Below are 11,702 nucleotides of genomic sequence, written 5' to 3' on the forward strand. Positions count from 1 at the left end.
TACACATTAGTACAGGCAGTCCCCGGGTTACGTACAAGATAGGGACTGTAGGTTTGTTCTTAAGTTGAATCTGTATGTAAGTCGGAACTGGCGTCCAGATTCAGCCGCTGCTGAAACTGACCGCCAGTTCTGACTTACATACAGATTCAACTTAAGAACCCCAAGCGTCCCCAAGTCAGCTGCTGCTGAAACTGATCAGCGGCTGATTCCAGGAAGCCCGGGGCAGAGCAACTTTGCCTCGGGCTTCCTGTAGTCAGCGCTGGTCAGTTTCAGCAGCGGCTGACTTGGGGACGCCTGGGACAGAGCAGCTGGGGTGCTGATGGGTTGCTCTAGTAGCACCGCTCCTCAGCGCTACTGGACCAACCCGGCAGCACCCCAGCTGCTCTGCCCCAGGCGTCCTGATTCAGCCGCTGCTGAAACTGACCAGGGTCCACAACAAAAGCCTGGTCTGCTGGGGGGGGGGTGGGGGCACACTAGCTGCGGCCCCCCCCCAGCAGACCAGGGACACCGGGAGCAAAGCTGCAGCGGGGTGCCGCGCCTCTGAGGCTTTGCTCTGGCAAAGCCTCAGAGGCGCGGGACCCTGCCACGGCTGCGGCTTTGCTCCCGGTGTCCCTGCTCTGCTGGGGACCGTCTCCAGCAGACCAGAGACACTGGGAGCAAAGCCGCAGCCGCGGCGCGATCCCACACCTTTGAGGCTTTGCCAGAGCAAAGCCTCAGAAGCGCGGGAACCCGCCGCTGCTGCGGCTTTGCTCCCGGTGCCCCTGGTCTGCTGGAGACGGTCCCCAGCAGACCAGGGGCACCGGGAGCAGCTTTTCTCGCCCCGGAGGTCGAGGTGGCGGACGCTGCCTGTGAGCTCCGGGGCGAGAAAGCCCCGTTCGTAAGTGCGGATCCGACGTAAGTCAGGGACTGCCTGTAATCTAAATTGCTCTCAACATCATTATTCATTCATATATATGAGAGGGAGAGTTGTAGTTTTGGAGGAAAATGTAGGGGGGAGGAAAATCTAAGAGGGATATAGATATAGAATATGTTCTGTGTAAAGGTTTTCTATAGTAGCTATGGAAAATTAATGGCTTTGGGTTTGTTTGGGTTTTTTACTGTTTATTACTTTGGCAGTATAATATTTTACTTGAAATTAAAATCTAAGATTTGTCATCCATTTATATTTTAATTCCTTTAAAGAGAAACTGAGCTACATTGCTCAGTTTAAGATCTCCTGACGTATAAACCGAAAGACATCTTTTTTTCTTCTGCTCTTTTTAAAGCTGGAAATAGCCCAGAAACACCCAGATATTTATGCTGTCCCAATCAAAACACGGAAGCCAGACCAGAACTGGCCCCAGCCCATGAGGTAAGACACATGCACTTGAAAGTACTCTTCTGGTTTGTGTTTACTACATCAGCAAGAGCAACCTGATTATGCAGCTCATCAAGCCCTGACTCTGTACAGTGCTCTACCGAAGATTCCTGAAATTCACAGAGTATCAAAGATGAGATGCTGAAGGGCTCATCTGTCATGACAGTAGTAAAGGCCTTCCTTTCAGGGTCTTTGCCTTTTTATCTTTTTTTCAGACTGCTTCATAGTACTAGTGTGCTTGAATTCCTCGGAGAGAATTACACAGGTATCCCATATTACTAAAAGATTTAGGGTGCCAGTTCACTTTGAGTCTCATAATTAGAGATCACTTGTACTTCAGCTCTTCAGGGCTGTCCCTTATTTGTCAGAGATTGGATTGTTGCAGTGCTAGACATTAATCAGTGTTGGAAAGTGATTTGACAAATTTCACAGATTTCAGTGGAACTTCTTGGGCTATAAAGCAGTACTTGATGTCAGTAGGGGTGGTAAAGATTGATTTTGCACAGTCTATTACAACCATGCATTTTATGGGTTGGGGAAATTGGGGTTACGTTACTCATAGAAGGGAAGACGGTCAGTACTGAGACAGAAGTAGAACCATGAGCCTCAGATCTGCTGATGGGGGAGGAAGGAAGGGGCTAAAGAGACAATTGCCCCAGGCCTGGCAATTCTAAAGGGCCTGGGGCTCCTGGTTGCTGCAGCACTGACAGCCCGGGCCCTTTAAATCTCCTCTGGACTGTCACATGGCATGCTCAAAGTAGCTCTAAGGGAGGAATGGGAGGGGGCATGGCATGACATACTCTGGGCGGGGCTGAGAGCTGGATGCCCCCATCCCTGCCCCTTCCACCTGAGGCTCTGCCCCTTCTGGGAGCATGGAGCTATCCTCTTGCCCCCTGTCCAGGATGTTGACTCCCCTGACAGTTTTGAGCCAAAGTTCACTGAAGTTCTCTCATTCTTTCATTTGTAACTTTTTGGGGGGATGCGGAAAACCTAAGGAGTTGTGAGGAAGGTGGCTTGGCTTTGGTTTTTTTATTTTGTTTGGTTGTTTTCAGTCTGCTCCTTTGGTAGATTAAAGTATAATCAAATTGGGAAGGCCCAAAAACAGTCATTGCAGGATTTCCTTGAAGAGCTTATTATTGCAAAGCTGCAGGAATTGCAAGCTTATGGCATCTGTGGAGGTGGTTTTAAGGAGGAGCAAAATATTTAATGTAGCCAAGCATGAAGATAAAAGAAATAAGCAACTGACAGTTTAGAATGTATGTTCTTAATTATATTGGCTAACACAACACTATTAAATGATATTGTTGCTTTCTTTTAAGATCCTGAATGACAGAATAATGTGGGGAAAAAATGCTCCCTCTTGCTAGTGCTCAGTATGGAGTTTAGAATGACAGACTGCTGAAAATCAGTGAAATCCCCTTCCTTTCCTATGTAAAGAATGATTACATGTACTGTTTATAGTCTGTATAAACAATTAGCTCCATAACCTACACAACTTTTTTCAAACCACTTAAAAATTAAAAACAAAAAACCCCAACCCTCTTAGAAATGTTTGTGAAGCCTGTGGAGGAGTGGAGACTTCTTTAGTGAGGAGATCAATACAAGAAGCCTTCAGGCAAAGAGGAGAAAGGTGCTTGGGAGCAGGAGGCTGTTCGAAGTTGTGAAGCAGCATGAAGGCAAGATAGAAGGACATCATGTAGCCGGTATAGAAAATAACACAGTGGAATAACAGAGGTTGGGGAGAAAAGAAATTGTTCTGACATCTTTGCTCTGTCTTGCTTTTTGCTGTGCTAGTTCTAGACCTCCAGAGCCTCAGAAGCCACCTGCCAGGCCTTACCTAGAAAATCGAGGAAGTTATGGCAGTGATGCAGAGGAGGAAGAATATCGTCGGCAGCTATCGGACCACTCCAAGCGTGGATATTATGGACAGCCATCCAGATACAGGGACACAGAATTATAGACCCTCTAGAACATGCCTTTATAAAGCTGGTTTGAGACCCTTTTCCTTCCACAGACAAAATGGAGCTCTGGTTAGTTATAAAGGTATATTTTTATTGGCAGTCTTAGGGTATTCTACATGATACAGCCACATACTGGAACTGGACTTACATTTTGAGACTATTTGTATCTTTAAAAAAAGTGATCACTTTTGCCTGAACATTGTTGCCTGTTTTATAAGGACCAATACCCATTCTAAATCTTGTATGTATTCTTGATATTTTCATATTTTAACATTTAAAAAAAAGTAAACTTTCTCTCCTTTAAAACTGCCTTTTTAGACTGTTCCACTGTTATGAAAATGTCTTCAGACATATAACTTTTTAATGCAACAGAACTAAATTCAAAAAAGTATTTAAAGAACTCTTAAGTGCCTTTAACAAAATTGTCTTAAATTGTTCATATTGATACCCGATACTGTGCAAAGCCATAAGTTACTAAAGGGTGTTTTACTGTGTTATCTAACTTTTGTATCAGTTTCATGGCTCTAATTTCCCCAGCATGTTATTTTTCTAAGCTAATAGATTGGTATACGGCTTTTCATAAATATTGACTGTATGGGGAAAGATGTACCTTTGTAGACTGGCTAATATGAAGCCAGGAAGGGTTGAAATTGAGAAAATGATGTAGAAATTCAATTAATTATGTCTTTAAATTGATATGGACCACAGAATAATAAATGAATATATTCTAGACAGACATCTCACACCTTTTTTTTTATTTAAAGAAGTAAATATTTTGGTAACACTTTGTATTTTTATTAACTATTACATTTAAGGTGCCTGAATGTTTTAGGGCCTAGGTTTTTTTTTTTTTTTAGGGCCTACTTTTGCTCTATTGAAATCAGTGGGAAGTTTGCTGTTTGTGTCATCGGAAGCAGATTAGCTCCTATTGGTTTTGTTCTGATGCTTCCTATCTTCAACATGTGGAATCTGGAAAGAAAGTTGCAGTACTTAGGGAGACTTTAATCATGTTGCACATGAACCTTAAGGCATTTTTATTTCTCTCTCTGCTCCACTGGAAAAGAAAAATGCTTAGTGGGATACTAGAGAAGTTTCTTGTTTTTTAAATTTTCACTTACCTGTGGAAAATGGTCTAATTTAAAACATGTCCCAAAATAACTTACTTGGTGTTCTGTTAGGCATGACACTTTAAACAGTAGAATTCCACTGCTTACCTAAAGGAATAGACCAAAACAATATTAGGTGGGATGAAGGGGAGTTAGTATTTAGCTCAAAACTTGGCCATATTCCCCTCCCTTCTTTCCCCCCACCCAAATAGTGAGTTAGTAAGCTCTTCTGTGGGGGCTAGAAAGGCTTAAGCCAGAACTCGACTTGATTAAATCTTCCACTTAAAGATTTGGATTGGTCTAGACTTCTGTAACAGGTACTGTATCTTAGTACCTTGCATGACTGTTCATTGTTTAGTCCTGCATGTGTGTTCTTATTTAGTTTAGTACCCTCTTTGTAGATAGAGGAATCTCACAAATATTAGTGTAGCCTTTGAGTGTGACGTCAAAAGGACTTGGCCCTGTTTTTATACAGCCTGGAGATCCCAAAAAGCATGTGGCACCAGGCACCTCCTCACACAATACCAATCCAGCCCAATTAGTACAGTATTATTTGTGTATAATTTACAAAAAAATAAAAAATAAAAAGAATGTTAAAGCTGCAAAGTCAAGCACTCAAAAGCTGTCATATTTGTTTGTCTGTGCAACCTTAATTTGCCTCCCACTTGTGTGTATGCATTATGCCACCTTTAATTACATGATCCCACACTGTGTTTTCCCCACAGCACTCCTGCATATGGTGCTCACTGAATGAGAAGTCATTCAATATTTATTTTTATCCTAATCATTCAGTGTGTCGCTCCAGGCCGTGTATGACCCTGCCATGTATTTACTTTAATATTGGATTCAATTTAGTTTTCATTGCCTCAGATTCAGTGTGCTGCAAATCCTGTATGGCTGACCAGTAACTGAGTTTGAGAAGCTGAGGAGCACAGGAAGATTTCATAGCGGACTAAGTGTCGGCTAAGTCTTTTGGTGCCCAGAAAGATCAGGTTTGTTTTTGAGGGTGGGGGGATACTCGGGAGATATTTTAGGTTTGGGTACCAAGCAGGGAATACATTTCCTCTTTCCCTCCCTCCTTTCTTCTCAGATTGGAAAAGAGATGACTGAGAGGTGGGGAGAGGTAGAAGACAGAGGTCTATAAAATCAAGACTGATATGGAGAAAGTAAATAAGGAAGTCTTATTTACTCCTCATAACACAAGAACTAGGGGTCACCCAATGAAATTAATAGTAGCAGGTTTAAAACAAAAGGAAGTATTTCACTCAATGCACAAGTCAACCTGTGGAACTGTTGCCAGGGGATGTTGTGAACGCCAAAGCTAGAACATGGTTCAAAAAACAACTGGAAAAGTTCATGGAGGATAGTTCTATCAATTGCTGCTATTCGGGCTGGCCAAGGACCACGTTCCTACCCTCTATTTGCCAGAAGTTGGGAGTCAGTACCAGGGGATGGATCACTTGTTTGCCTGTTGTAATGATTCCCTCTGAAGCACCTGGGATTGGCCCACTGTCAAAAGACAGCATACTGGGCTAGATACACCATGGATCTGACTCAGTATGGCTGTTCTTTTATGAAGGGACAGAGATGGCAGAAAACTTAAGGTGCGAAGGATAATGGGATTTGAATTTGTTATTCTCCATCCTACTGCACACCCCACCTCAAGATCTCCAATTACATCCAGGAACAATGGTAAGCATGTTTTGGCTAAAATGATCAGCAGTAAAACATTTACTCTGGTCTTAAATTGTCATCAGACTTTAGCATTAACAATCCATTCAGACAAATGAAGCAGGTCAGATCTTTTGGAATATTGTTTAAGACACTCTGAAGATTCAGTTTCAACTTTAATCCATCAGTTTCTGGTTGGTTCGTGTTCTGAACGTTTTTCTCTGTAACCATGAGGTATAGAGCCTTAATTTTTTAATGACTTTCAGTTCAGGAGCAGTGTTATTCAGTAGGTTAATTTTACTCAGCATTGAATTTGGTCCACTAGTTTCAAGAGATGTGGAGTTGGGTATAACTGGGTGAGAATGTGACTCCTGTTTTCAGTTGAAAGCTATTCAAAGAGCTCATCTGTTTTTTGGCCCAATGGGGCTCAGCTGCTGTCGATGGAGAGCTTTTGCAAGAATTTTGATAGATACTATTGTAAGCCTCAGTATATTGGATCGTCTTTTGTTAAATACATAATTGCAATTTAATTTGCTTTTCTTTTACTGTAGCCAACATTTAAACTAGAAAATCCTAGCTGTTACAAACTATGCACTGCTTATCTCTGTTTTTGTTTTCAGGGCCTTGCTTATCTTAGCAACTGCTTTAAACTCTAAGAGGGTTTGCAAAATTAAGGGGGAAAGAAGTGTCAAATGACGACCTTGAAAAATTGTGCAATGCCTTCAAAGAAACTTAGAATTTTTTTCTCCACATTCCATTTTACTTTTTTTTTTTTTTTTAAACCTCCCTCTCTAGTTAGGCTATTGCATTGCTAGATTAGTAAAAATTATTAAATATTTATCTTCTGATTGTACAAATGCTTTGAACTGATTATAATTTTTTTAAATTAAATTAAATTAAACTTTTAATATATCAACACATTTTGTACTGAAAATGTGAAGACTACATATGGACTTTGTGGGAATAATTAACAGATAATGCATTAAGAGTTTGAGGAAGAAATAGGAAGAATACATGGAAACAAAAATTGCTATTGGTATGGCTCATATAGTTGCCCTGAATGTATAACTAGACTTTTTTTTGTCTGTCATGCAGCAACAGAATGGTTGTCATCTCAACTATATCTTAATATTTTTGTGATGTGGGGGAAAAAAGGGTCAATTTTACTTTAGCATAATCAAGAAGATAGTCCTCATATTGTCTGCAGGACACTATCCCAGCCTTATCACAAACTGAGAGATCCTTGGCAGTAGGCAGGTAGATTAAGTAATAATTCTCCTACTATGAACATGGAACATATAATTGCACTATAGTTCAATTTGAAGATGGTGCTTTAATTACAAATCCCAAATTTTAGTTATTTCTGAGTGACTAGAAATTTGCCTTTAGAGAGAGTTTCACATGCCTGATGTATACCCACTTTAAAAAAGGAGAGGACAGGAACATTTAACACAGTTTTTTTTTTTTTTTTTTAAATAATGAGGCAACTGTTCTCAGAAGAGCACTCCAGTAGATTATGGCTGTTTCTGATAGATAGCCAAGCAAGTCTGCTTCCTGCCTCAGCTCCTTTTCATGAACAGGTGCCATCGGGTGCCTCTTTTTAAGACAGGTTTCATTGTAAAGCCTGCCTAGGAGAAACCCAGCCTGATTCAAATGGCCATTTTTAGTTGGACACTCAAACTTTCTAATCATCCTTCTGATTTTTCTGGTTGTCTCTGCTGCATCCATTTTCTCCTGTGTAGCCAATCAAGCAGCTAACCACTGTAATGGGCTCACAACCCACTCCTCCTCTTCCCTCCCCCCTCCCCCCATGAGATCTCTCACAAAGGGACTGCAGGAGGAGTCCAGTGCAGAGAGCACTGATATCTAAGCCGGGGGAGAGAGTGTTTGGGTGAGGCAGTCATTTTATCACTTCTGAGCAGAGCACTGCTTAGTCTGCATGAGAGGAAGGTAGGAGGATAATTGGGGGACTGGAAGGATGGTGGAGGGGATAGATGGAGAAGTGAAGGGCTGATGGAGGGGAAATAGTTTCCCACATTCCCCCAACTCTCTAACACACTGAAAGAAAGAATTGATGAGAAAGGAAACACTGACTTGGAGAGGGATGAAGTGAAAGGGGACAAATGACAGAATGGCAGGAGGCATTATCAATTTGACGGGGGGTAATTGAGGGACTTGGTTAGTGGGATCTTTACAATTTGCATTAAAATCATATGTGAATGTATGCATTTTCACGAGGCTTTTAGTTGTACTATTGCATGCAGATCTAGTGGCTTCTCAGGCTGCCATAAAATGATTAATGGCTCAGGGTTTAAGGTGAAGCCACATCAAGGGATGTCCTTGCCAGTTATTTCCTCCAAGAGATAATCAAGGTAATCAATATCATCCTGTTTGGGTAGAGAACCACACTTGGCTCACGTGTTGTTCAGAAGCAGTGGTTGCATTGAAGAAAAGTATAACATGGCTAGAATTTGGAGCCTTCCAACCTCCTTACCTACCAAGTCTTACATATGCAGCTACGACATCCCTCCATGTTGTGACGGACAATATGTTTATGTTTTGTGCACAACATTATCTGTTTGCACATTAAATATTTTGCAAGTCAAAGTTGGACACCAATGTTCCAAATTTAGCCCACATAGTACAGATATAATTGGATAATGCTTGCTCCATTTGCTGAAAACAGTAGGGTTTAGGGACAAGTTAAGAACTCCTTTCTCACCTGAAATGCTTATTGTAGTTGAGAGTCTTACGAACTGAATAGGGCTGTAATCATAAAGTCAAATCCTGCAGACCAAGTAAAGGCTGAGAGAGATACTGAATGCAATAGAAACTGTGCTGTGTACAGCATTAGTAGATGCAGGACCTTGGACAGCCAGAGTCTTTTGAAAATGGGAGGAAGGAATGGAAAGAATATGCTGTAAATCTGTTAATTCACTAGGCAGAGGATTATCTCTGAGACAAGTTGGATTACTGTACGTTTTGCTCAGTTTAACAATGGACTCTGGAGGCCTCTGCTGTCTCAAAAATATGAGAATAACAAATATATATAGTATCATGAGCTTTCATGGGCAACACCCACTTCTTCAGATGAGCTGGCTAAAAAGTGGGTTTTGTCAACAAAAGCTCATGATACTATAAATATTTGTTAACCTTTAAGGTGCCACAGGACCCCTCATTGTTTTTAAAGTTACAGACTTACACAGCTACTCCTCTGAGACTCAAAAACAGGAAAACATCTGGGGGGAAAAATAGAGAGTCTTTTGCTTTTCAAAATAATAGAAAATAAGTTTTAAAAGTTGGGTTTTTTTTAATAATCGACCACACTTTCTGCAGACAGAACAAAGGTGTCCTACTTTATTGCTCTTCCTTTTTAGACAGCATATATCAGTTCAAGTGTGGAAAATGGATTAATTAGCCAGGAAAACATTACTTGCACCAGTGAAGACAAAAGTAAGCTGAGACTTAGTGAAATGATTTATTAGATTAATAGTGGAAAAACTAAAACTAGATGCACCAGAACAGCTGCATAATACTAGTGAGCCTTAATTTTATTATATTTGTTTGATATTATGGATCACATAATTATTTAAAATAAAATAAATAAAACTCAGGTCAACTCAGACACATTAACTAAAGTGCTGTTCTATAATCATCAGACTGGATATGATATTCAAGTCCCAATCTGCAAACCCTTACTGCCAGGCCTTACTGCTGTGAATAATCCATTGAAATCAGTGAGACGGGACCATTTGTTTTAGTAAGCATTGTGCCTGGCTGTGTTTGTACTTTCAGGTGCTAAGGTGAAAAGTGGTATTGATTAAATATTGCTACATCTATAATAAACATCAAAGGTCTGATTCAGAGCATTCCGAAATCTCACAGAAGTCGAGCATTATTTAAAAATAAGTGTTTATAGGATTTTGGAATCATGTGTTACTCTTGATTAAAAACCAGTTTTCCTCTTAGACAGTTGTGACCATAAGCAATTCTCTATTCATACCCTGCACATTATTGTAATACTCTGCAAAATATGCCTTGTGAGGCACACTGGGAAACGAATAACTCACTAATTGTTAATATTCTATCTTGATATATGTATGTGGTGGATATTAAAGAGTTATGAATGTATACTGAATTATGACTGCAGTGTGCATAAATAAGGTATATCCAGGTAACTGTTAAACAGGTTTCTCCTACACCTGTGATGTGTTTTTTAAGGATGGTAAAAGACTAGTCGACTATCGGATAAGCATTTGCTTATCGGATAGTATTTTGACTAGTCGATATCCCACCCCCCTTTGCTGCCTCTATAATATAGAGGCAGCAATGGGAGGAAGGGGTACTTCAAAGTGACTTTTCAAAGGGGCTGCCACTGCACAAAGCGTCAACTGGGGAGTCCCCAGCTGACTCCGGGCTCCATGGCTGTCCTTTTGAAAGATGCAGAGTTGGCAGTTTCAAAGGGGATGCCGCTGCTCAGCTGTGTGGCAGCTTCCCCTTTGAAACTGCTGCCTTTAATTCAGGTTTCCCAATAATTCTATTTAGCTATACTTGGGGTTTTTTTATATTTATTCAAAATTGATTGTTCCTTGCTCAAATGTGTGAATTTAAATTATATTTCAAAACCTGGACTAAATAAGAGTTCTAAAAGTAGAGGCTCCTGAGGGATGCTCTAAATCAACACATCCTAACCCCTCTTGCCCCTTCACCAGAACTGTCTGCTTTTGTAAGCACTGCTAGTGTGATCTGTGTAATAAAGACTGGAGTTATAAATACCTACACCCCTATAACTTTTCTCAGAAGGGCCATTTGCCATAAGGCACTTCTGCCAAGCCAAAACTGGTGCAGACCTATGTGAGTTAAGCCTACCAACTGTCCAGAAGCTCATTTGGAATAATATACATGCTTTGCTGATTATGCCAGCTGTAAGTAATGCAACTGTCCTATTGTCTGATGATAAACCAACTGTGATAGTGGTTGGTGAGGGTGTTTTCTAAATTAGCCTGTAAGTACATCAAGCCAGGGACTTAGTTCTGTAATGTAACAAACTCACTTGAAATGTTGAATAGAGAAATGGTTAATGGCACCATAAAGTTTGATAATCAACCCTCTGTCAGCAAGGCAACATAATCTCCTGACTCATGTAGTCATTCCAGTTATATACATTTTTTTCTTAACACACTCACACCAAAGCAGAGCTACATATATGCCTGCTTTTATTACCCACCAACACATTACACTGGAACATGGGCATAGATTTCCATTGTAAAGTAACTACAGGCAGTCCCTGGGTTATGTACAAGATAGGGACTGTAGGTTTGTTCTTAAGTTGAATTTGTATGTAAGTCGGAACTGGTACATATTGTAGGAGAAACTCTAGCCAAACATTTCTCCAGAGCTCAGTTTTATTCTCCCACACCTCACTTCCCTCAGTCCTTTATTCTCAAGCTGAGGTGTCTGCTGAGAAAAGCCGCTCCGCGTCTCCCTGGTCTGCTGAGGGGTGGGGGGGGGGAGGCGCGCTAGCTTCGCGTCTCCCTGGTCTGCTGGGGGGAAGCAGCTAGTGTGGGGTTGCCTCACCCCATTTGTAAGTAGGGATCCGATGTAAGT

General features: G+C 41.0%; 1 protein-coding gene across 7 annotated transcripts in view; it reads left to right on the forward strand.

The window, feature by feature from the left end:
- The window catches only part of TJP2 (tight junction protein 2), a 105,514-nt gene extending 101,464 nt beyond the window's left edge, over positions 1 to 4,050 (forward strand). For all 7 annotated transcript variants that reach the window (XM_075931681.1, XM_006137846.4, XM_006137845.4 and 4 more), the window contains 2 exons: positions 1,266 to 1,351; positions 3,152 to 4,050. In XM_075931681.1, coding sequence (XP_075787796.1) covers positions 1,266 to 1,351; positions 3,152 to 3,317 — 252 coding nt within the window. In that variant the 3' untranslated portion in view covers positions 3,318 to 4,050. The remainder of the gene's footprint in view (positions 1 to 1,265; positions 1,352 to 3,151) is intronic.
- The last annotated feature ends 7,652 nt before the right edge of the window (positions 4,051 to 11,702 follow it).

This window comes from Pelodiscus sinensis, chromosome 6 (genome assembly GCF_049634645.1).
Source record: "Pelodiscus sinensis isolate JC-2024 chromosome 6, ASM4963464v1, whole genome shotgun sequence".
Classification (NCBI taxonomy): Eukaryota; Metazoa; Chordata; order Testudines; family Trionychidae; genus Pelodiscus; species Pelodiscus sinensis.